This window comes from Bombina bombina, chromosome 7 (genome assembly GCF_027579735.1).
Source record: "Bombina bombina isolate aBomBom1 chromosome 7, aBomBom1.pri, whole genome shotgun sequence".
Lineage (NCBI taxonomy): Eukaryota > Metazoa > Chordata > Amphibia > Anura > Bombinatoridae > Bombina > Bombina bombina.
Genome location: NC_069505.1, coordinates 37,406,541 through 37,430,301, shown reverse-complemented (window position 1 = coordinate 37,430,301; position 23,761 = coordinate 37,406,541). Strand labels below are relative to the sequence as shown.

Genomic DNA, 23,761 nt, shown 5'->3' with positions numbered 1-23,761 from the left:
ATGTCTGCCTGTCTATCTATTTTATTGTCTGCCTGTCTATCTATCTGTATGTCTGCCTGTCTATCTATCTGTATGTCTGCCTGTCTATCTATTTGTATGTTTGCCTGTCTATCTATTTGTATGTCTTCCTGTCTATCTATCTGTATGTCTGCCTGTCTATCTGTATGTCTGCCTGTCTATCTGTATGTCTGCCTGTCTATCTATGTGTATGTCTGCCTGTCTATCTATGTGTATGTCTGCCTGTCTATCTATTTGTATATCTGCCTGTCTATCTATTTGTATGTCTGTTTATCTATTTGTATGTCTGTCTGTCTGTCTATCTATTTGTATGTCTGTCTGTCTATCTATTTGTATGTCTGTCTGTCTATCTATTTGGTTGTCTGCCTGTCTATCTATGTGTATGTCTGCCTGTCTATCTATGTGTATGTCCGCCTGTCTATCTATTTGTATGTCTGCCTGTCTATCTATTTGTATGTCAGACTGTCTATCTATTGTCTGTCTGCCTATCGGTATGTCTGCCTGTCTATCTATTGTCTTTCTGTCTATCCCTATGTCTGCCTTTCTATCTATATGTATGTCTGTCTGTCTGTCTATCTATTTGTATGTCTGCCTGTCTATCTTTTGTCTGTCTGTCTATCTATTTGTATGTCTGTCTATTGTCTGTCTGTCTATCGCTGTGCCTGCCTGTCTGTCTATCTATTGTCTGTCTATCGCTATGTCTGCCTGTCTATCTTCCTATATGTATGTCTGCCTGTCTATCTATTGTCTGTCTGTCTATCTATCGCTATGTCTGCCTGTCTATCTTCCTATCTGTATGTCTGCCTGTCTATCTATTGTCTGTCTGTCTATCGCTATGTCTGCCTGTCTATCTATTGTCTATATATGTGTCTGCCTATTGTCTGTTTATCTATATGTATGTCTGTCTGTCTGTCCGTCTATTGTCTGTTTATCTGTATGTTTGTCTATTGTCTATATATCTGTCTGCCTATTTTCTACTTATCTATCTGTATGTCTGCCTGTCTGTCTATTATCTGTCCCTGTATCTGTATGTCTACCTATCTATCTTTCTCTACCATCTCTCTTTGTGTCTTCTTATCTAAGTATGTGTCTCTGTGTCTGTGCATCTATTTATATATCTGTGTGTCTGTGTATCTATCTGTATATGTGTCAAGATTTATTTATCACTCTCTCCCTCTCTCATATATATATATATATATATAATCTGTTTATCCATCTAATGACTTATATGTTCATTTTTCTGTCTATCTTACTATAGAAAAAGTACAGTCCAAAAGCAGCAGCACGAAAAAATGTTTATTTCAGAAGATATAAAAAACAACATTTCCGACACATCAGTCCTTAATCATGCCTCATGATAAGAGCCTTGGGGACGGGCGCTGCAGCTTTGCACTTTTGAAAAGAATATATACACTGGTGCTGGAGTAGTGAAATGTGTATGTATCTTTGTATCCAACTACCTATATATTGGTCTATCTATGATCTTTATCTATCTATCTATCTATCTATCTATCTATCTATCTATCTATCTATCTAAATGTATATGTGAATATATAAAATTGTACAAAACAAATAAAACAGATGTCATAATTTACAGATTCCTAGACAAAGATGATTTTTACTGAGCGCTGGATTAATGTAAAGTATTTTTATACAGACAGTATAGAGGGCGGTTAGATGAAGTATACAACATAAATGACATACAAACAAATACATTATATGTTATTATTAAATGGTATAGCTCTATATACTTGTGTAGATATATGATTTTCTGGGAAATCTAAAGGAATTCTAACAATCTGGAAGTTGATTGACACAACCCAATATACTTAAACGTAAACAGACATCAATTAAAGTTTTGATAAGTGGAAAGTTACCAAATGGCTTGTCCCCTTGAAGCCAGCAGGTGACCATAACAAGGAGGATGCAGGCTGGGTGGTCACATTGGAAAGGAACAGCTGTTACCTTATAAAAACCCTATTAAGTTTGTATTGCTGCAGAGGGCAGTGATAATCTGTTACACACATTATAGGAAGCTGTGATGCTGGGAGGAGGGGAGGAGAGGGCAAAACTGGGGTCAGAGCTCACAAATACACTGACTGTGTCACGTGTGAGATAAAAACAGACTTGTATGAAGTACAGACCACTACCTGCTTCTCCCTCTGTCACTTGTTACTATGAGTTACACACAAAATCACAGCTCCTCTGTGTCACCCTGTAGTGGGACAGACTCATAGCTCCCTTATGTCTATGTCACCCTGTGGTGGGAGGGACAGACTCATAGCTCCCTTCTGTCTGTGTCACCCTGCGGTGGGAGGGACAGACTCATAGCTCCCTTATGTCTATGTCACCCTGTGGTGGGAGGGACAGACTCATAGCTCCCTTCTCTCTGTGTCACCCTGCGGTGGGAGGAACAGACTCATAGCTCTCTTCTGTCTGTGTCACCCTGCGGTGGGACAGACTCATAGCTCCCTTCTGTCTGTGTCACCCTGTGGTGGGAGGGACAGACTCATAGCTCTCTTCTGTCTGTGTCACCATGTGGTGGGAGGGACAGACTTATAGCTCTCTTCTGTCTGTGTCACCCTGCAGTGGGAGGGACAGACTCATAGCTCTCTTCTGTCTGTGTCACCCTGCGGTGGGAGGGACAGACTCATAGCTCCCTTCTGTCTGTGTCACCCTGCAGTGTGAGGGACAGACTCATAGCTCCCTTTTGTGTCATCCTGCAGTGGGAGGGACAGACTTATAGCTCTCTTCTGTCTGTGTCACCCTGTGGTGGGAGGGACAGACTTATAGCTCTCTTCTGTCTGTGTCACCCTGTGGTGGGAGGGACAGACTCTTAGCTCCCTTCTGTCTGTGTCACCCTGTGGTGGGAGGGCCAGACTCATAGCTCCCTTCTGTCTGTGTCACCCTGTGGTGGGAGGGGCAGACTCATAGCTCTCTTCTGTCTGTGTCACCCTGTGGTGGGAGGGAGAGACTCATAGCTCCCTTCTGTCTGTCACCTTGTGGTGGGAGGGGCAGACTCTTAGCTCCATTCTGCTGCGCCACCCTGAGGTAGGAGGGGTAGACTCATAGCTCCTTTATGTCTGTGTCACCCTGTGTTGGGAGGGGCAGACTCATAGCTCCCTTCTGTCTGTCACCCTGTGGAGGGACAGACTCATAGCTCCCTTCTGTGTCACCCTGCAGTGGGAGGGACAGACTTATAGCTCTCTTCTGTCTGTGTCATCCTGTGGTGGGAGGGACAGACTCATAGCTCCCTTCTGTCTGTGTCACCCTGTGGTGGGAGGGGCAGACTCATAGCTCCCTTCTGTCTGTGTCACCCTGTGGTGGGAGGGGCAGACTCATAGCTCCCTTTTGTCTGTATCACCCTGCGGTGGGAGGGACAGACTCATAGCTCCCTTCTGTCTGTGTCACTGTGGTGAGAGGGGCAGACTCATAGCTCCCTTCTGTCTGTGTCACTGTGGTGAGAGGGGCAGACTCTTAGATCCCTTTTGCTGCACCACCCTGAGGTAGGAGTGGTAGACTCATAGCTCCCTTCTGTCTGTGTCACCCTTTGGTGGGAGGAGCAGACTCATAGCTCCTTTATGTCTGTGTCACCCTGTGGTGGGAGGGGCAGACTCATAGCTCCCTTCTGTCTGTCACCCTGAGGTAGAAGGGGCAGACTAATAGCTCTCTTCTGTCTGTCACTCTGTGGTGGGAGGGGCAGACTCATAGCTCCCTCCTGTCTGTATCACCCTGTGGTGGGAGGGGCAGACTAATAGCTCTCTTCTGTCTGTCACTCTGTGGTGGGAGGGGCAGACTCATAGCTCCCTTCTGTCTGTGTCGTCCTGTGGTGGGAGGGGCAGACTCATAGCTCCCTTCTGTCTGCTTCTGTCTGTGTCACCCTGCAGTGGGAGGGACAGACTCATAGCTCCCTTCTGTCTGTGTCACCCTGCAGTGGGAGGGACAGACTCATATCTCCTTTATGTAAGTGTCACCCTGAGGTAGAAGGGACAGATTAATAGCTCCCTTCTGTCAGTGTCACCCTGCGGTGGGAGGGACAGACCCATAGCTCCCTTCTATCTGTGTCACCCTGTGGTGGGAGGGGCAGACGCATAGCTCCCTTCTGTTTTTATCACCCTGTGGTGGGAGGGACAGACTCATAGTTACCTTCTGTCTGTGTCACCCTGCAGTGGGAGGGACAGACTCATAGCTCCCTTCTGTCTGTGTCACCCTGCAGTGGGAAGGACAGACTCATAGCTCCCTTCTGCCTGTGTCACCCTGCAGTGGGAAGGACAGACTCATAGCTCCCTTCTGTCTGTGTCACCCTGAGGTAGAAGGGTCAGATTCATAGCTCCCTTCTGTCTGTGTCACCCTGAGGGTCAGATTCATAGCTCCCTTCTGTCTGTGTCACCCTATGGTGGGAGGGGCAGACTCATAGCTCCCTTCTGTCTGTCACCCTGTGGTAGAATGGTCGGATTCATAGCTCCCTTCTGTCTGTGTCACCTTGTGGTGGGAGGGGCAGACTCATAGCTCCCTTCTGTCTGTGTCACCCTGTGGTGGGAGGGGGTAGACTCATAGCTCCCTTCTGTCTGTGGTGAGAAAAGAAACAAAGCGGAGCTGCAGTCTTCTTAAAAAATGTTTTTGTATCTTTATTGAACAAAAATAGTTAAAAGTACATGTACGCATCCAAAGTAAGTACAGGGCATACCACCTAGACTGACATGCTTCAGCGGTTACGCCGTAATCATAGTCTATATTGGAAAACAGAATGCTGGTTTAAAAAGTGTGTCGAAGCCGCTGATTGGATAATAAATAAAAGCATTGTCTGTGTCACCCTGAGGTAGAAGGGTCAGATTCATAGCTCCCTTCTGTCTGTGTCACCCTGTGGTGGGAGGGGCAGACGCATAGCTCCCTTCTGTCTGTGTCACCCTGCAGTGGGAGGGGTAGACTCATAGCTCCCTTCGGTCTGTATCACCCTGTGGTGAGAAAAGAAACAAAGCGGAGCTGCAGTCTTCTTAAAAAATGTTTTTGTATCTTTATTGAACAAAAATAGTTAAAAGTACTTGGACGCTTCCAAAGTAAATACAGGGCATACCACCTAGACTGACATGCTTCAGCGGTTACGCCGTAATCATAGTCTATATTGGAAAACAGAATGCTGGTTTAAAAAGTGTGTCAAAGCCGTTGATTGGATAATAAATAAAAGCATTGACGTCTACTATACTGTCAACCTAAACAGATGTAAATACATGATACTGGGATACAAGATCATATAATATGGTGTTAAATATCAATAAATATAAGTGTCTCTAAGAAAATATTTCACATTTCACATCCAATACAAATATCATACAAATGTGTATACTCAAAAGAAGAATACATATACTATACCCATACTTAGACACAGATTTAAAGGGATATGAACGTAGATGTAAAAGATACATATGAGTGATGCAAAGAAGTGTTGTATGATGAAACAATACATAATGCATAAAGAAATGTAGCAAAATAGCAAAAATGTATCAACATATATTCAACCCATATATAGGAACCCTAGCTCCCCTCTAATACACATATCACAATAATAAATGGATATATTACAGTGATTAACAAATGAAAAAATAATAAGTAAGTAACAGAATGAATAAATAAATGGAAGAGGGATGGCAACAGTCCCGCGTTAGCCAGATAAGTGGCTTAAGAAAAAAAACAAAACTTGATTTATAAATACATGCTTGGAAAAGGGCTAGGCATGTATGGCACAAAAGGGAAAAGGGGCCCAATTCATTCCCAGAAATTCATTAAATCATTTTTGGAATTCAAGCCTTGAGGCGTTCTGGTCTTTAGTTTAAAGATCCAGAACACCTCGCGTTTAGCTAATATGGCATCGATATCCCCGCCTCTTTTGGGTACAGTGGTTTTCTCAATGGCTGCCTATATAAAGGTATTCAATCTCGAATCATGAAAGTTGGCAAAATGCTGTACTAGGCGAGTCGTATACCTCTGGAGATAGTGGAAATATATTCCCTGATACGTGAGTTTATGTCCCTGGAGGTGAGGCCTACATACTGAATGTTACATGCGACACAGGTGATTAAATAAACTACATAGGTACTGGTGCAATTTAGACATGTTTTTATGTCATAGGAGGTACCAGTAACTGCAGAAGTAACGGTATTAGTACTCACATAGTCTGCATTTGTTATGGCTGCACCTATACATACCAGTATGAGTGAGCCAAGAACTACCGGTGCTATCCAATGATTTAAGTTGAGTGGGAGATAGCCAAGAGTGATGCACTTTTTATAGGAACAGCGCACACCTTTACATACAGTATCTCTGAGGTGATCATCAGCTGCTAGTATAGAGAAGTGCTTTTTAACGATGCTACATACGTTGTGATACTGTGAACTATAAGTGGTAACAAAATTAATACCTTCAAAGGCGTTGCTCTTAGTTTTAGACAGTGTCTTTTAACAAGTCATCTCTTGGAATTAGTTTGACTTTATTTTTAGCCTCATAAATATGACTGTTAGTATATTTTCCATCTTTACGTCTCTGTTCTAGCAAATCTGCCTCGCGTACATTGTCCCCATCTCTACTGCAGTTCCTTTTAAGTCTAGTAAATTGGCATTTTGCCACTGCGTAGGAAGTATTTTTGGGATGGCAACTATGTGCATGAAGCAGAGTATTGCCAGATATGGGTTTGCGATAGACTGTGGTGTCAATACCATCTCCACCACTGACCAAACGTAGATCAAGAAAGCTGATACTATCTGAGTTATTCTCGAATGTGAATTTTAGACCAATGTCATTTATGTTAAGCCATTGTACAAAGAATTGAATTTCCCCATGAGGGCCTGACCAAATAAGCAACAGGTCATCAATATAACGCTTAAAGAAGTGTATATATTGCCTAAAGGGGTTACTGTCTCCAAATATGTGAGACAGCTCCCACCAGCCAAGATACAAATTGGCATAGGAGGGGGTAAATTTGGCCCCCATAGCTGTCCCATGCCTTTGGAGGTAGTAAGTACCCTCAAAATAGAAAAAAATAGTGGGTCAATAGAAATTCGAGAACTCTGAGTACAAAAGGCCTGAAACTCATAAGTTTAGTCTTTGTGAGAAGCAAGGAAAAATGTAACTGCCTCAATCCCTTTGGTATGAGGGATAGAGGAATACAGAGAAACTATGTCTACAGTGACCCAAGTATATGAGTGGTCCCAGATGACTTGTTTAACTAGATTAAGAATATGTTTGGTATCTCTGGTGTAAGATGGCAAAGTAATAACAATGGGTTGTAATAAAGCATCAAGCCATTGGGACAATTTCTCTAGTAGTGAATCTATTCCACTTACGATGGGTCTAAAGTGTGAGAGAAAAAGTAAGGGCGCTAGAAAAGCTAAAAATACCACTAAAAGCCAATACAAAAATGTACAATGACCAGGGAATTCCAATATATTAACAATGTATTTAATGTACCATTGAAAACAAAATTACAAAATTAAAAGGGACGTCTCCCAAAAACTTGCATAGTAAAAAATCAGTTTAAAATTGTTATAAATGACGACTGTATACCAATTAAACGTTAGATACTATGTACATATAAAAGTTCATTCCTTAAGACCTTGCCAATTGTGAGATAAAATGTCTAATACTAAAGTCAGATGTCAGATATGCAGATAATCTTGATTGTTGTTCTATGTAATATTCCCACAATAGAGAATCTTTTACTCCATTTGTATTTCGGTATGCTAAAAAGTTAAAACGTCTTAATTTTAAAAGCTTAACAGCAACTTTACCGAAGGCCGGTCTCTGTCAGGCAACTCCGTGTGTGCTCCACGAGAATCCGGCGTCTGACGTCACGGTTTCCACCTCGAGGGCTCGCCTCTGATCAGCCAATTGGGACCTCCGTGGGTCTCTATCTGTCGGTCTGTTGTTATCCGGTCCGATTCTTAGTAGTTTGCTTATTGTTAGAGGTTGCTCTTAGTGCTGTGCACGCCACCTCCTTTTCATGGGTATCCACCAGGGGATAAAATTAAAGATGCAGTACAACCCGGGTTGATAATTTTTCTGTGCAAAGGTAGTGCACAGGTAGTTAGTCCTTAGACTGTGTTGTGTGGGGCTGGTTTTCTACGCGTTTCACTCCTTTCAGAGCTTTATCAAGAATGACTAGCCCACATTGTCCTCCTCCTTTTCAAGGTGTCTCTGTGTTCTGATTGGTCAAGAATTTTTTACTTGATTAAAGAGATAGAATTTTTCTGACATCTGACATTTTTGTTTCTTTCTGACATCTGACTTCTAGTTTTTTTCACATATCCTTGATGGAATATTTACTGTATTTTTTAGGTCCATTTCAAAAGGAGATTCACATTTCTTTTTATAATAACGGATCATGTTTAACAATATCATTCAATTTCTATGTGATATTTTACAGAAATGTATTTGAAAAGCTATCAATAAAATTCTATTCTTTTAAAATATGGCTTTTTAATCCAAGGTGAAAGGGGATACATCTAATTCGGAATTTAAACCTCTAGGGTTCAAGGTATCATATTTAAAAATAAGTTCAGCCTCCTTAATTAGTAATTTTTTCTCAATGTTTCCCCCTCTCCAATGTTTTTTTATAGTTTTAATTCCCCAGTATGTTAAATCCTTTGTTCTCCCTTTGTGAACTGTTTTGAAGTGTTTGTACAAATAGGTGTCCTCCAACCCTTTCTCTATGCTTCTTAGGTGTTCCCTAATTCTATCCCTTATTGCTCTTTTCGTTTCTCCAATATAAAATAAATCACACGTGCATTTTAAAACATAAATGGCACATGTATGTGTGCACCTAATTAGTTCTTTTATTTGAAAGATGTCCTTGGAATTATTAAACTTGATTTCTTTAATTTTTTTACTATGACCACAGGCCTTGCAAGAATAACAAGGAAAAAAGCCCACTGGTTTTGTACCAAATAGATTTTTTTGTATTGTCAGCTTTTTGTTGTTTTTTTGTGTTTTCAGCTCACTTGGTGCTAATATTGATTTTAAATTTGTGGCTTTTTTAAAAATGAAGGTAGGGTTACTTGGAATCTTTTCTCCTAAGATGTTATCCTCTTTTAGGATGTGCCAGTGTTTTTTGACAATTTTCTTTACCAGATTATAATCTACATTATATTCTGTAATAAAGGGTACTTTTATCTGTCCATCATTAATATCCTTAGTTTTTTCTTTATATTCTAACAGGGTTTGCCTCTCAGTGTTCGTGGCCCTTTGTATGGCTTTTCTCGTGTGTTCTTTATCATAACCTCTAGAGTTGAATCTTTCTTCTAGAATCGCAACCTGTTGTTCAAAATCAATTAGTCTTGAACAGTTTTTCCTAATTCTTAGGCACTGTCCAACAGGTATATTCTCTTTCCAGGTGTTCAAATGGCAGCTCTCAGCATGAATATATGTATTACAGTCTACTTTTTTGAAGTGTGTTTTAGTTTCAATAATATTATTAATGGTCATTATCTCTAAATCCAAAAAAGTTATAGCGGTCTTACTATAGTTATGAGTAAAGATTAGGCCATAGGTGTTATTGTTCATTTGTTCAAGGAGAGTTAGGAGTCCTGATTCCGACCCTTTCCATACAAGCAGAAGGTCATCTATATACCTTTTGTAGAGTACAAGGTTTGCACCATAGCCACCTTCGCCAAAAAACTTGGTCTCCCAGGCTCCCATGAATAAATTAGCGTAGCTAGGTGCAAACCTTGTACCCATAGCTGTACCCTCTGCCTGTATGTAAAAAGTATCATTAAAAGAAAAATAGTTGTTTTCTAGAATAAATTTTATGATTTTCAATATAAAGTTTTTCTGTATTTCCTTCATATCACTATCCTTTTGTAAAAAGGTATCAATTGCTTTAATGCCTTTAGTATGGTCAATAACGGTGTATAGTGACATCACATCACAGGTCACAAGGAACATGTCATCTTCCCATTTTAGGGAGTTTAATATATTTAAAACTTGTGTGGAGTCCCTAAGGTAAGAGTCTAATTTTTGGACATATTTCTGAAGGTAACCATCTATATATTTGGACAAGTTTGCTGATAGGGAATCAATCCCTGATATTATGGGCCTCCCCGGTGGGTTATTTAAACATTTGTGAATTTTTGGGAGGAAATAAAAGATGGGGATTCTCGGATGTTTTGGAGTTAAAAACTGAAACTCTTTTTCTTTAAGTACCTGCAGTTTTTTGCCTTCTAATAAGATCTTATCTAGTGACTGTGTAAACCTTATTGTTGGATCATAGTCTAGTTTTCTGTAAGTTTTTTTGTCATTGAGTAATCTGTATGCTTCTTTTAAATAATTTTGTGTGTCCATGAGGACAATCCCTCCGCCCTTATCAGCTGCTTTAATGGTCAGATCAGTGTTACTTTTCAGATTGTCCAGTACAGTTTTTTCTTTTTTAGTCATATTATATTTTCTTAACTTTGGTGGATTACATTTTTTTAAATCACTTAAAACCATTTTTTCAAATGTGTCCAAATAGTTACCTTTAGAGTGTATGGGATTAAAACATGATTTTGGTTTTAGATTGGAATGTATGAATTTCTCTGTATTTGCATGTTTAGTTGTGAGCTCTTTTTCAACAGGGTTTTTTAGATAGAATCTTTTAAGGGTTAAGTTTCTTACAAATTTTTTTACATTAATATAGGTATTAAATTTGTTAAGTCTAGCTGTTGGAGCATAGGACAAACCTAGACCCAAAACTTTTTCTTCTTCTGTTGTTAGTTGAATACTACTTAAATTAAAGATACCCTGCTGACTTTTAACTATCTCAGCCTTTTTGCTTCGTTTGAGCATTCCCCTTCCTCTCTTTCCTCTAAACTTCTTTTTTTCTTCTGGTTTAGTTCTTTTTCTGTCCTTATTATTAACATTTGGTTGCCCTCCTTTAGAGGGCTCTTCTCTAAAAAAAGGGGACTAGTGTTAGTATTAAGGTCTTCTCTGCCTTCAGTTTCTCTAAAGGCATCAAAGCGATTGTAAGTGGGGGTCCTCCACTGTTCATAATGATTATTCCTGTCCTCTCTAGAATTTTCAGCTCTACTAGACCTTCTTGGATATTGCCATTCTTTTTCCCTATTATAAGGTGTTCTTTGGTTGTAATTAGTATAGTGATTATTATATGACCTTGGTTCCCAATTTTGATAATTTCTATTTCCATATCTTGGATACCATGATCTTTCATTATAACCATTGTGACTGTAGTGGCGATTATTGCCAAATTCATTCTGTCGATTGTATCCCTGTGTTTTATTATGTGAGTGTTCATTTCTGTACTGTTGGTTATTTCTATACTCATAAGTGTCAGTATTTATATGATTAACTTTTCTGGTTCTTTTTTCATATGTATTATCATTTCTGGTATTTTTATCCGTGATCTCTATTACATCTTCATTATTTATATCTTGTTGTATGCGGTTATCTTTAGTGTCTCTTTCCATTTTACCCCATTTTGTTCTTAAGAGGTCTTTGTTTAGATTATCTAATTTACCAATTATTACTTTTTGTCTCTCTTTATATTCATTTTCATTTTTTCTATCTGTGAGTTTTTCCTTAATTTCTAAAATATTTTTCTCTATTTCTAAAAGTGTCCCTTTTCGTGATCTTTTTAATATGTCTATAAGAGTGTTTGAGGCCTTTGTGAGTGTGTTTTTCCATTCTAATTGTAAATCCTCCCTTAGAGGAAAAGTGCAATTTTTCTTAATTTGTAAACCCCTTGGGATGATCCCTTTTTGTGTATATCTATTTAAAAAAACTAACTCCATTTTCTGCTTGAGTTCTTTCGTAAGTGCATATTCCAAACTTTGCATTAAATCTGAGGTTTTTTCAGGTGAAATTGTGTCAATATGTGGTATATTATCGTCTTTAAAATCCAGGTAAATCTTATCCCTAAAGTCAAATATATCATCCATGCTTTCACTAGCTGCTACTACCAATGAAGGAATAGTGAATCGTGTGAGATAGTGGGTGATGGTAGTGCGCTTGGTGCGGGGTATTAAACACCTTAACTGAGTAATAGTTCCTTCAAGCTATTAAGTGAAAAGTGACAAGTGTGAGAGAAAAAGTAAGGGCGCTAGAAAAGCTAAAAATACCACTAAAAGCCAATACAAAAATGTACAATGACCAGGGAATTCCAATATATTAACAATGTATTTAATGTACCATTGAAAACAAAATTACAAAATTAAAAGGGACGTCTCCCAAAAACTTGCATAGTAAAAAATCAGTTTAAAATTGTTATAAATGACGACTGTATACCAATTAAACGTTAGATACTATGTACATATAAAAGTTCATTCCTTAAGACCTTGCCAATTGTGAGATAAAATGTCTAATACTAAAGTCAGATGTCAGATATGCAGATAATCTTGATTGTTGTTCTATGTAATATTCCCACAATAGAGAATCTTTTACTCCATTTGTATTTCGGTATGCTAAAAAGTTAAAACGTCTTAATTTTAAAAGCTTAACAGCAACTTTACCGAAGGCCGGTCTCTGTCAGGCAACTCCGTGTGTGCTCCACGAGAATCCGGCGTCTGACGTCACGGTTTCCACCTCGAGGGCTCGCCTCTGATCAGCCAATTGGGACCTCCGTGGGTCTCTATCTGTCGGTCTGTTGTTATCCGGTCCGATTCTTAGTAGTTTGCTTATTGTTAGAGGTTGCTCTTAGTGCTGTGCACGCCACCTCCTTTTCATGGGTATCCACCAGGGGATAAAATTAAAGATGCAGTACAACCCGGGCAGAGAAGACCTTAATACTAACACTAGTCCCCTTTTTTTAGAGAAGAGCCCTCTAAAGGAGGGCAACCAAATGTTAATAATAAGGACAGAAAAAGAACTAAACCAGAAGAAAAAAAGAAGTTTAGAGGAAAGAGAGGAAGGGGAATGCTCAAACGAAGCAAAAAGGCTGAGATAGTTAAAAGTCAGCAGGGTATCTTTAATTTAAGTAGTATTCAACTAACAACAGAAGAAGAAAAAGTTTTGGGTCTAGGTTTGTCCTATGCTCCAACAGCTAGACTTAACAAATTTAATACCTATATTAATGTAAAAAAATTTGTAAGAAACTTAACCCTTAAAAGATTCTATCTAAAAAACCCTGTTGAAAAAGAGCTCACAACTAAACATGCAAATACAGAGAAATTCATACATTCCAATCTAAAACCAAAATCATGTTTTAATCCCATACACTCTAAAGGTAACTATTTGGACACATTTGAAAAAATGGTTTTAAGTGATTTAAAAAAATGTAATCCACCAAAGTTAAGAAAATATAATATGACTAAAAAAGAAAAAACTGTACTGGACAATCTGAAAAGTAACACTGATCTGACCATTAAAGCAGCTGATAAGGGCGGAGGGATTGTCCTCATGGACACACAAAATTATTTAAAAGAAGCATACAGATTACTCAATGACAAAAAAACTTACAGAAAACTAGACTATGATCCAACAATAAGGTTTACACAGTCACTAGATAAGATCTTATTAGAAGGCAAAAAACTGCAGGTACTTAAAGAAAAAGAGTTTCAGTTTTTAACTCCAAAACATCCGAGAATCCCCATCTTTTATTTCCTCCCAAAAATTCACAAATGTTTAAATAACCCACCGGGGAGGCCCATAATATCAGGGATTGATTCCCTATCAGCAAACTTGTCCAAATATATAGATGGTTACCTTCAGAAATATGTCCAAAAATTAGACTCTTACCTTAGGGACTCCACACAAGTTTTAAATATATTAAACTCCCTAAAATGGGAAGATGACATGTTCCTTGTGACCTGTGATGTGATGTCACTATACACCGTTATTGACCATACTAAAGGCATTAAAGCAATTGATACCTTTTTACAAAAGGATAGTGATATGAAGGAAATACAGAAAAACTTTATATTGAAAATCATAAAATTTATTCTAGAAAACAACTATTTTTCTTTTAATGATACTTTTTACATACAGGCAGAGGGTACAGCTATGGGTACAAGGTTTGCACCTAGCTACGCTAATTTATTCATGGGAGCCTGGGAGACCAAGTTTTTTGGCGAAGGTGGCTATGGTGCAAACCTTGTACTCTACAAAAGGTATATAGATGACCTTCTGCTTGTATGGAAAGGGTCGGAATCAGGACTCCTAACTCTCCTTGAACAAATGAACAATAACACCTATGGCCTAATCTTTACTCATAACTATAGTAAGACCGCTATAACTTTTTTGGATTTAGAGATAATGACCATTAATAATATTATTGAAACTAAAACACACTTCAAAAAAGTAGACTGTAATACATATATTCATGCTGAGAGCTGCCATTTGAACACCTGGAAAGAGAATATACCTGTTGGACAGTGCCTAAGAATTAGGAAAAACTGTTCAAGACTAATTGATTTTGAACAACAGGTTGCGATTCTAGAAGAAAGATTCAACTCTAGAGGTTATGATAAAGAACACACGAGAAAAGCCATACAAAGGGCCACGAACACTGAGAGGCAAACCCTGTTAGAATATAAAGAAAAAACTAAGGATATTAATGATGGACAGATAAAAGTACCCTTTATTACAGAATATAATGTAGATTATAATCTGGTAAAGAAAATTGTCAAAAAACACTGGCACATCCTAAAAGAGGATAACATCTTAGGAGAAAAGATTCCAAGTAACCCTACCTTCATTTTTAAAAAAGCCACAAATTTAAAATCAATATTAGCACCAAGTGAGCTGAAAACACAAAAAAACAACAAAAAGCTGACAATACAAAAAAATCTATTTGGTACAAAACCAGTGGGCTTTTTTCCTTGTTATTCTTGCAAGGCCTGTGGTCATAGTAAAAAAATTAAAGAAATCAAGTTTAATAATTCCAAGGACATCTTTCAAATAAAAGAACTAATTAGGTGCACACATACATGTGCCATTTATGTTTTAAAATGCACGTGTGATTTATTTTATATTGGAGAAACGAAAAGAGCAATAAGGGATAGAATTAGGGAACACCTAAGAAGCATAGAGAAAGGGTTGGAGGACACCTATTTGTACAAACACTTCAAAACAGTTCACAAAGGGAGAACAAAGGATTTAACATACTGGGGAATTAAAACTATAAAAAAACATTGGAGAGGGGGAAACATTGAGAAAAAATTACTAATTAAGGAGGCTGAACTTATTTTTAAATATGATACCTTGAACCCTAGAGGTTTAAATTCCGAATTAGATGTATCCCCTTTCACCTTGGATTAAAAAGCCATATTTTAAAAGAATAGAATTTTATTGATAGCTTTTCAAATACATTTCTGTAAAATATCACATAGAAATTGAATGATATTGTTAAACATGATCCGTTATTATAAAAAGAAATGTGAATCTCCTTTTGAAATGGACCTAAAAAATACAGTAAATATTCCATCAAGGATATGTGAAAAAAACTAGAAGTCAGATGTCAGAAAGAAACAAAAATGTCAGATGTCAGAAAAATTCTATCTCTTTAATCAAGTAAAAAATTCTTGACCAATCAGAACACAGAGACACCTTGAAAAGGAGGAGGACAATGTGGGCTAGTCATTCTTGATAAAGCTCTGAAAGGAGTGAAACGCGTAGAAAACCAGCCCCACACAACACAGTCTAAGGACTAACTACCTGTGCACTACCTTTGCACAGAAAAATTATCAACCCGGGTTGTACTGCATCTTTAATTTTATCCCCTGGTGGATACCCATGAAAAGGAGGTGGCGTGCACAGCACTAAGAGCAACCTCTAACAATAAGCAAACTACTAAGAATCGGACCGGATAACAACAGACCGACAGATAGAGACCCACGGAGGTCCCAATTGGCTGATCAGAGGCGAGCCCTCGAGGTGGAAACCGTGACGTCAGACGCCGGATTCTCGTGGAGCACACACGGAGTTGCCTGACAGAGACCGGCCTTCGGTAAAGTTGCTGTTAAGCTTTTAAAATTAAGACGTTTTAACTTTTTAGCATACCGAAATACAAATGGAGTAAAAGATTCTCTATTGTGGGAATATTACATAGAACAACAATCAAGATTATCTGCATATCTGACATCTGACTTTAGTATTAGACATTTTATCTCACAATTGGCAAGGTCTTAAGGAATGAACTTTTATATGTACATAGTATCTAACGTTTAATTGGTATACAGTCGTCATTTATAACAATTTTAAACTGATTTTTTACTATGCAAGTTTTTGGGAGACGTCCCTTTTAATTTTGTAATTTTGTTTTCAATGGTACATTAAATACATTGTTAATATATTGGAATTCCCTGGTCATTGTACATTTTTGTATTGGCTTTTAGTGGTATTTTTAGCTTTTCTAGCGCCCTTACTTTTTCTCTCACACTTGTCACTTTTCACTTAATAGCTTGAAGGAACTATTACTCAGTTAAGGTGTTTAATACCCCGCACCAAGCGCACTACCATCACCCACTATCTCTTACGATGGGTCTACCTTGAACATTGCTTAAGGACTTGTGGACCTTCGGGAAATGGTGGAACATGGGCATTTTTGGATTCCTGACATCCAAATATCGTACTCTATTTTCATCCAAATGCCCATGTTCCAAACCATCGTCCAGAATATCCAAAAGCTCTCTCCTATATTGTGATGTATGGTTACAGTCCAAAATAAGATAGTCATTGGCGTTATTGAGCTGTCGGAGGGCCTCAGAGACTGCCGATCCATAACTACTATGGTTCCGCCCTTGTCCGCCTACCCTTTATGCAATATATATATTTCTTTAAGCGTTATATTGATGACCTGTTGCTTATTTGGTCAGGCCCTCATGGGGAAATTCAATTCTTTGTACAATGGCTTAATGTAAATGACATTGGTCTAAAATTCAAATTCTAGAGTAACTCAGTATCAGCTTTCTTGATCTACGTTTGGTCAGTGGTGGAGATGGTATTGTTGACACTACGGTCTTTCGCAAACCCATATCTGGCAATACTCTGCTTCACGCACATAGATGCCGTCCCAAAAATACTTCCTAAGGCCAATTTACTAGACTTAAAAGGAACTGCAGTAGAGATGGGGACAATGTATGTGAGGCAGATTTGCTAGAAGAGAGACTTAAAGACAGAAAATACACTAACAGTCATATTTATGAGGCTAAAAATAAAGTCAAACTAATTCCAAGAGATGACTTGTTAAAAGACACTGTCTAAAACTAAGAGCAACGACTTTGAAGGTGTTAATTTTGTTACCACTTATAGTGCACAGTATCACAAAGTATGTAGCATCATTAAAAAGCACTTCTCTATACTAGCAGGTGATGAGATACTGTATGTAAAGGTGTGCGCTGTTCCTATAAAAAGTGCATCACTCTTGGCTATCTCCCACTCAACTTAAATCATTGGATAGCACCGGTAGTTCTTGGCTCACTCATACTGGTATGTATAGGTGCAGCCATAACAAATGCAGACTATGTGAGTACTAATACCTTTACTTCTGCAGTTACTGGTACCTCCTATGACATAAAAACATGTCTAAATTGCACCAGTACCTATGTAGTTTATTTAATCACCTGTGTCGCATGTAACATTCAGTATGTAGGCCTCACCTCCAGGGACATAAACTCACGTATCAGGGAATATATCTCCACTATCTCCAGAGGTAGATCTACGACTCGCCTAGTGCAGCATTTTGCCAACTTTCATGATTCGAGATTGAATACCTTTATATAGGCAGCCATTGAGAAAACCTCTGTACCCAAAAGAGGCGGGGATATCGATGCCATATTAGCTAAACGCGAGGTGTTCTGGATCTTTAAACTAAAGACCAGAACGCCTCAAGGCTTGAATTCCAAAAATGATTTAATAAATTTCTGGGAATGAATTGGGCCCTTTTTCCCTTTTGTGCCATACATGCCTAGCCCTTTTGAAAGCATGTATTTATAAATCAAGTTTTGTTTTTTTCTTAAGCCACTTATCTGGCTAGCGCAAGACTGTTGCCATCCCTCTTCCATTTATTTATTCATTCTGTTACTTACTTATTATTTTTACATTTGTTAATCACTGTAATATATCCATTTATTATTGTGATATGTGTATTAGAGGGGAGCTAGGGTTCCTATATATGGGTTGAATATATGTTGATACATTTTTGCTATTTTTCTACATTTCTTTATGCATTATGTATTGTTTCATCATACAACACTTCTTTGCATCACTCATATGTATCTTTTACATCTACGTTCATATCCCTTTAAATTTAAATCTGTGTCTAAGTATGGGTATATTATATGTATTCTTCTTTTGAGTATACACATTTGTATGATATTTGTATTGGATGTGAAATATTCTCTTAGAGACACTTATATTTATTGATATTTAACACCATATTTTATGATCTTGTATCTCAGTATCATGTATTTACATCTGTTTAGGTTGACAGTATAGTAGACGTCAATGTTTTTATTTATTATCCAATCAGCGGCTTCGAAACCAGCATTATGCTTTCCAATATAGACTATGATTATGGTGTAACCACCGAAACATGTCAGTCTAGGTGGTATGCCCTGTATTTACTTTGGATGCGTCCAAGTACTTTTAACTATTTTTGTTCAATAAAGATACATTTTTTTTTTTTTTTTTAAAGAAGACTGCAGCTCCGCTTTGTTTCTTTTCTTACTGTTGGATTCACCAGTTTTGGATGCTGCTTTCCGCAAGTGTATCCCCAGGCTACGGGCAAGTACACTTGTTCATACCCCCTGTTTCACGTCATACGTGACGCCACTCACCTGTGTCGCTGGAGTTTCTGCAAGTGCGGTAGGAGGCGATGACCGGGACACTGCTCTGGAGGCGGGCTAAGTGAAACTTCTCAGCCTGTGTGGAGAACGGAAGGGCCCTGCATGTATGCAAGCATTGTCGAATAGCTCCTTTGATTCCGCTTTAGAGACAGCACATCGCGGCCATACAGGTACTGAGCTTTACTGTTTTTTCAGCAGTGTACAAGGATATGGTGGTACAGTGGTACTAATATAGACCCGTTATATCATTGAGATATTGAGACTCTCTCGTTACTATCTTGCTTAAGAATATCATTCTCCCTTTTTTACCCTGTGGTGAGACAGACACATGGCTCCCTTCTATGTCACCCTGCAGTGGGAGGGGTAGACTCTTAGGTCTCTTCTGCTGTGTCACCCTGTGGTGGGAGGGACAGACTCATAGCTCCCTTCTGTCTGTATCACCCTGTGGTGGGACAGACTCATAACTCCATTCTGTGTCACCCTGTAGTGGGGGGCGCAGACTCTTAGGTCCCTTCTGCTGTGTCACCCTGTGGTGGGAGGGACAGACTCATAGCTCCCTTCTGTTACCCTGCGGTGGGAGGGACAGACTCATAGCTCCCTTCTGTTACCCTGCGGTGGGAGGGACAGACTCATAACTCCATTCTGTGTCACCCTGTAGTGGGGGGCGCAGACTCTTAGGTCCCTTCTGCTGTGTCACCCTGTGGTGGGAGGGACAGACTCATAGCTCCCTTCTGTTACCCTGCGGTGGGAGGGACAGACTCATAGCTCCCTTCTGTTACCCTGCGGTGGGAGGGACAGACTCATAGCTCCCTTCTGTTACCCTGCGGTGGGAGGGACAGACTCATAGCTCCCTTCTGTTACCCTGCGGTGGGAGGGACAGACTCATAGCTCCCTTTTGTCTGTATCACCTTGTGGTGGGACAGACTCATAACTCCTTTCTGTGTCACCCTGCAGTGGGGGGCACAGACTCATAGCTCCCTTCTGTCTGTGTCACCCTGCAGTGGGAGGGGCAGACTCATAGCTCCCTTCTGTCTGTGTCACCCTGTGGTGGGAGGGACAGACTCATAGCTCCCTTCTGTCTGTGTTACCCTGTGGTGGGGGGGACGACTCATAGCTCTCTTCCATCTGTGTTACCCTCCTTTTTACAGTTGTCACTCATCCTGGGAGGAACAAATATATAGTACTTATTTCACTGTATCGCTCCTTTCTGACTATATCACACTGTGGTGAAAGGAGCAGACCACTTCCTCCCTTTTGCAAGCTGGTTAACAAAAAGGTATTTTAAGATCTTTCTATATATTTTATTAAAAAAGTAAACCATATACATATATACACTTAGATATTTACAGTGTGATCTGTACATCCAGGACACTTTTTACCTAATAAATATATATATTTTTCAAATAGAATATTTTTGCCACGCTGTGAGCACCCTTTGCTCGAATAAGGGAGGTGTTACAAAAAAGTCCCAGTCATAGGAAAATTGAAACATACTCTGGAAGTGTAGGGGGTGTATAGTTATTAATGGCGCTTTATACAGCAATATCATCATCATTGGAGGTTGATATGGAGTCAATTTTGATACGTCTTCAAGAACCAAATGAGCAGAGTAACTGAGTATAAATACAGAAAGTCCAATACTGAAAAATCATGTACTTGGAATTGTGATATATCTGCAAAAGCCAGTTGCGTAGAGTAACCGAGTATCATCATTAGATATTATTAAAAAAAAATCAGGCAGTTGGAATGGTGATCTTCAACAGATAACTGTGTAAAGTAACAATGAGTATCATCATTAGAAGCCAATACGGATACATTAGGTAGCTGGACTTAACTATGATACATCTTCAAGAGGCAATTTCGCAGAGTAACCATGTACCTCTCCCACAGAGATTGCTGTCTGGAGTTAAAAGAAGAAAAATAAAGAATCAAAATGAGTATTAATAATGAAACAAGAAGAGTGAGGAAGGGTTTTATAAAAGATATGTGAAGCAGAAGAGGAATATGCAGACTTAAAGTATAACGTGTTGAAGGAAGATATAGGGCATTAAATAAAACAGAAGGATGATGACCAAAAAAAAGGAAAAAACTCTAACTTTATACATGAAGGTCGTCACGTTCATCATCCGGTCCCATTCAAAGAGGACAACAAAATACAGAGAGTTTGGATATTTGATCTTATTTTTTTTTTATTTGGGGGGGAATGGACTATGTTGCCTTCTGTTTCATAACCTTTATTATTCTTGTATTGTAGTATTTTTATGTATTATACTTGTATTGTAGTATTTTTTATGTATTGTACTTGTATTGTATTATGTTTATGTATTATTCTTGTATTGTATTATTTTTATGTATTATTCTTGTATTGTATTATGTTTATGTATTATTCTTGTATTGTAGTATTTTTATGTATTATTCTTGTATTGTAGTATTTTTATGTATTATTCTTGTATTGTAGTATTTTTATGTATTATACTTGTATTGTAGTATTTTTATGTATTATACTTGTATTGTAGTATTTTTATGTATTATTCTTGTATTGTAGTATTTTTATGTATTATACTTGTATTGTAGTATTTTTATGTATTATTCTTGTATTGTAGTATTTTTATGTATTATTCTTGTATTGTAGTATTTTTATGTATTATACTTGTATTGTAGTATTTTTTATGTATTGTACTTGTATTGTATTATGTTTATGTATTATTCTTGTATTGTAGTATTTTTATGTATTATACTTGTATTGTAGTATTTGTATGTATTATACTTGTATTGTAGTATTTTTATGTATTATACTTGTATTGTAGTATTTTTTATGTATTGTACTTGTATTGTATTATGTTTATGTATTATTCTTGTATTGTAGTATTTTTATGTATTATACTTGTATTGTAGTATTTTTATGTATTATACTTGTATTGTAGTATTTTTATGTATTATTCTTGTATTGTAGTATTTTTATGTATTATACTTGTATTGTAGTATTTTTTATGTATTGTACTTGTATTGTAGTATTTTTTATGTATTATACTTGTATTGTAGTATTTGTATGTATTATACTTGTAGTATTTGTATGCATTATACTTGTAGTATTTGTATGCATTATACTTGTAGTATTTGTATGCATTATACTTGTAGTATTTGTATGCATTATACTTGTAGTATTTGTATGCATTATACTTGTAGTATTTGTATGCATTATACTTGTAGTATTTGTATGCATTATACTTGTAGTATTTGTATGCATTATACTTGTAGTATTTGTATGTATTATACTTGTAGTATTTGTATGTATTATACTTGTAGTATTTGTATGTATTATACTTGTAGTATTTGTATGTATTATTCTTGTCTTGTAGTATTTGTATGTATTATACTTGTAGTATTTGTATGTATTATACTTGTAGTATTTGTATGTATTATTCTTGTCTTGTAGTATTTGTATGTATTATTCTTGTCTTGTAGTATTTGTATGTATTATTCTTGTCTTGTAGTATTTGTATGTATTATTCTTGTCTTGTAGTATTTGTATGTATTATTCTTGTCTTGTAGTATTTGTATGTATTATTCTTGTCTTGTAGTATTTGTATGTATTATTCTTGTCTTGTAGTATTTGTATGTATTATACTTGTAGTATTTGTATGTATTATACTTGTAGTATTTGTATGTATTATACTTGTAGTATTTGTATGTATTATACTTGTAGTATTTGTATGTATTATACTTGTAGTATTTGTATGCATTATACTTGTAGTATTTGTATGCATTATACTTGTAGTATTTGTATGCATTATACTTGTAGTATTTGTATGCATTATACTTGTAGTATTTGTATGCATTATACTTGTAGTATTTGTATGCATTATACTTGTAGTATTTGTATGCATTATACTTGTAGTATTTGTATGTATTATACTTGTAGTATTTGTATGTATTATACTTGTAGTATTTGTATTATTATACTTGTAGTATTTTTATGTATTATACTTGTAGTATTTGTATGTATTATACTTGTAGTATTTTTATGCATTATACTTGTATTGTAGTATTTTTATGCATTATACTTGTATTGTAGTATTTTTATGCATTATACTTGTATTGTAGTATTTTTTATGTATTATTCTTGTATTGTAGTATTTTTTATGTATTATACTTGTATTGTATTATGTTTATGTATTATTCTTGTATTGTAGTATTTTTATGTATTATACTTGTATTGTAGTATTTTTTATGTATTATACTTGTATTGTATTATGTTTATGTATTATACTTGTATTGTAGTATTTTTATGTATTATTCTTGTATTGTAGTATTTTTTATGTATTATACTTGTATTGTATTATGTTTATGTATTATACTTGTATTGTAGTATTTTTATGTATTATTCTTGTATTGTAGTATTTTTTATGTATTATACTTGTATTGTAGTATTTTTATGCATTATACTTGTATTGTAGTATTTTTTATGTATTATACTTGTATTGTAGTATTTGTATGTATTATACTTGTAGTATTTGTATGCATTATACTTGTAGTATTTGTATGCATTATACTTGTAGTATTTGTATGCATTATACTTGTAGTATATGTATGCATTATACTTGTAGTATTTGTATGCATTATACTTGTAGTATTTGTATGCATTATACTTGTAGTATTTGTATGCATTATACTTGTAGTATTTGTATGCATTATACTTGTAGTATTTGTATGCATTATACTTGTAGTATTTGTATGTATTATACTTGTAGTATTTGTATGTATTATACTTGTAGTATTTGTATGTATTATACTTGTAGTATTTTTATGTATTATACTTGTAGTATTTTTATGTATTATACTTGTAGTATTTTTATGCATTATACTTGTAGTATTTTTATGCATTATACTTGTAGTATTTTTATGCATTATACTTGTAGTATTTTTATGCATTATACTTGTAGTATTTGTATGCATTATACTTGTAGTATTTGTATGCA

The 23,761-nt window shown here is 36.8% G+C and overlaps 1 protein-coding gene across 1 annotated transcript in view; it reads right to left on the bottom strand.

Moving 5' to 3' along the window:
* Nucleotides 1-20,061: 20,061 nt before the first annotated feature.
* The window catches only part of FIBP (FGF1 intracellular binding protein), a 65,595-nt gene continuing 61,895 nt past the window's right edge, over nucleotides 20,062-23,761 (bottom strand). Inside the window, exon 11 of the mRNA XM_053720040.1 lies at nucleotides 20,062-20,682. Within this exon, the coding sequence (XP_053576015.1) occupies nucleotides 20,613-20,682 (70 nt within the window). The 3' untranslated portion in view covers nucleotides 20,062-20,612. The remainder of the gene's footprint in view (nucleotides 20,683-23,761) is intronic.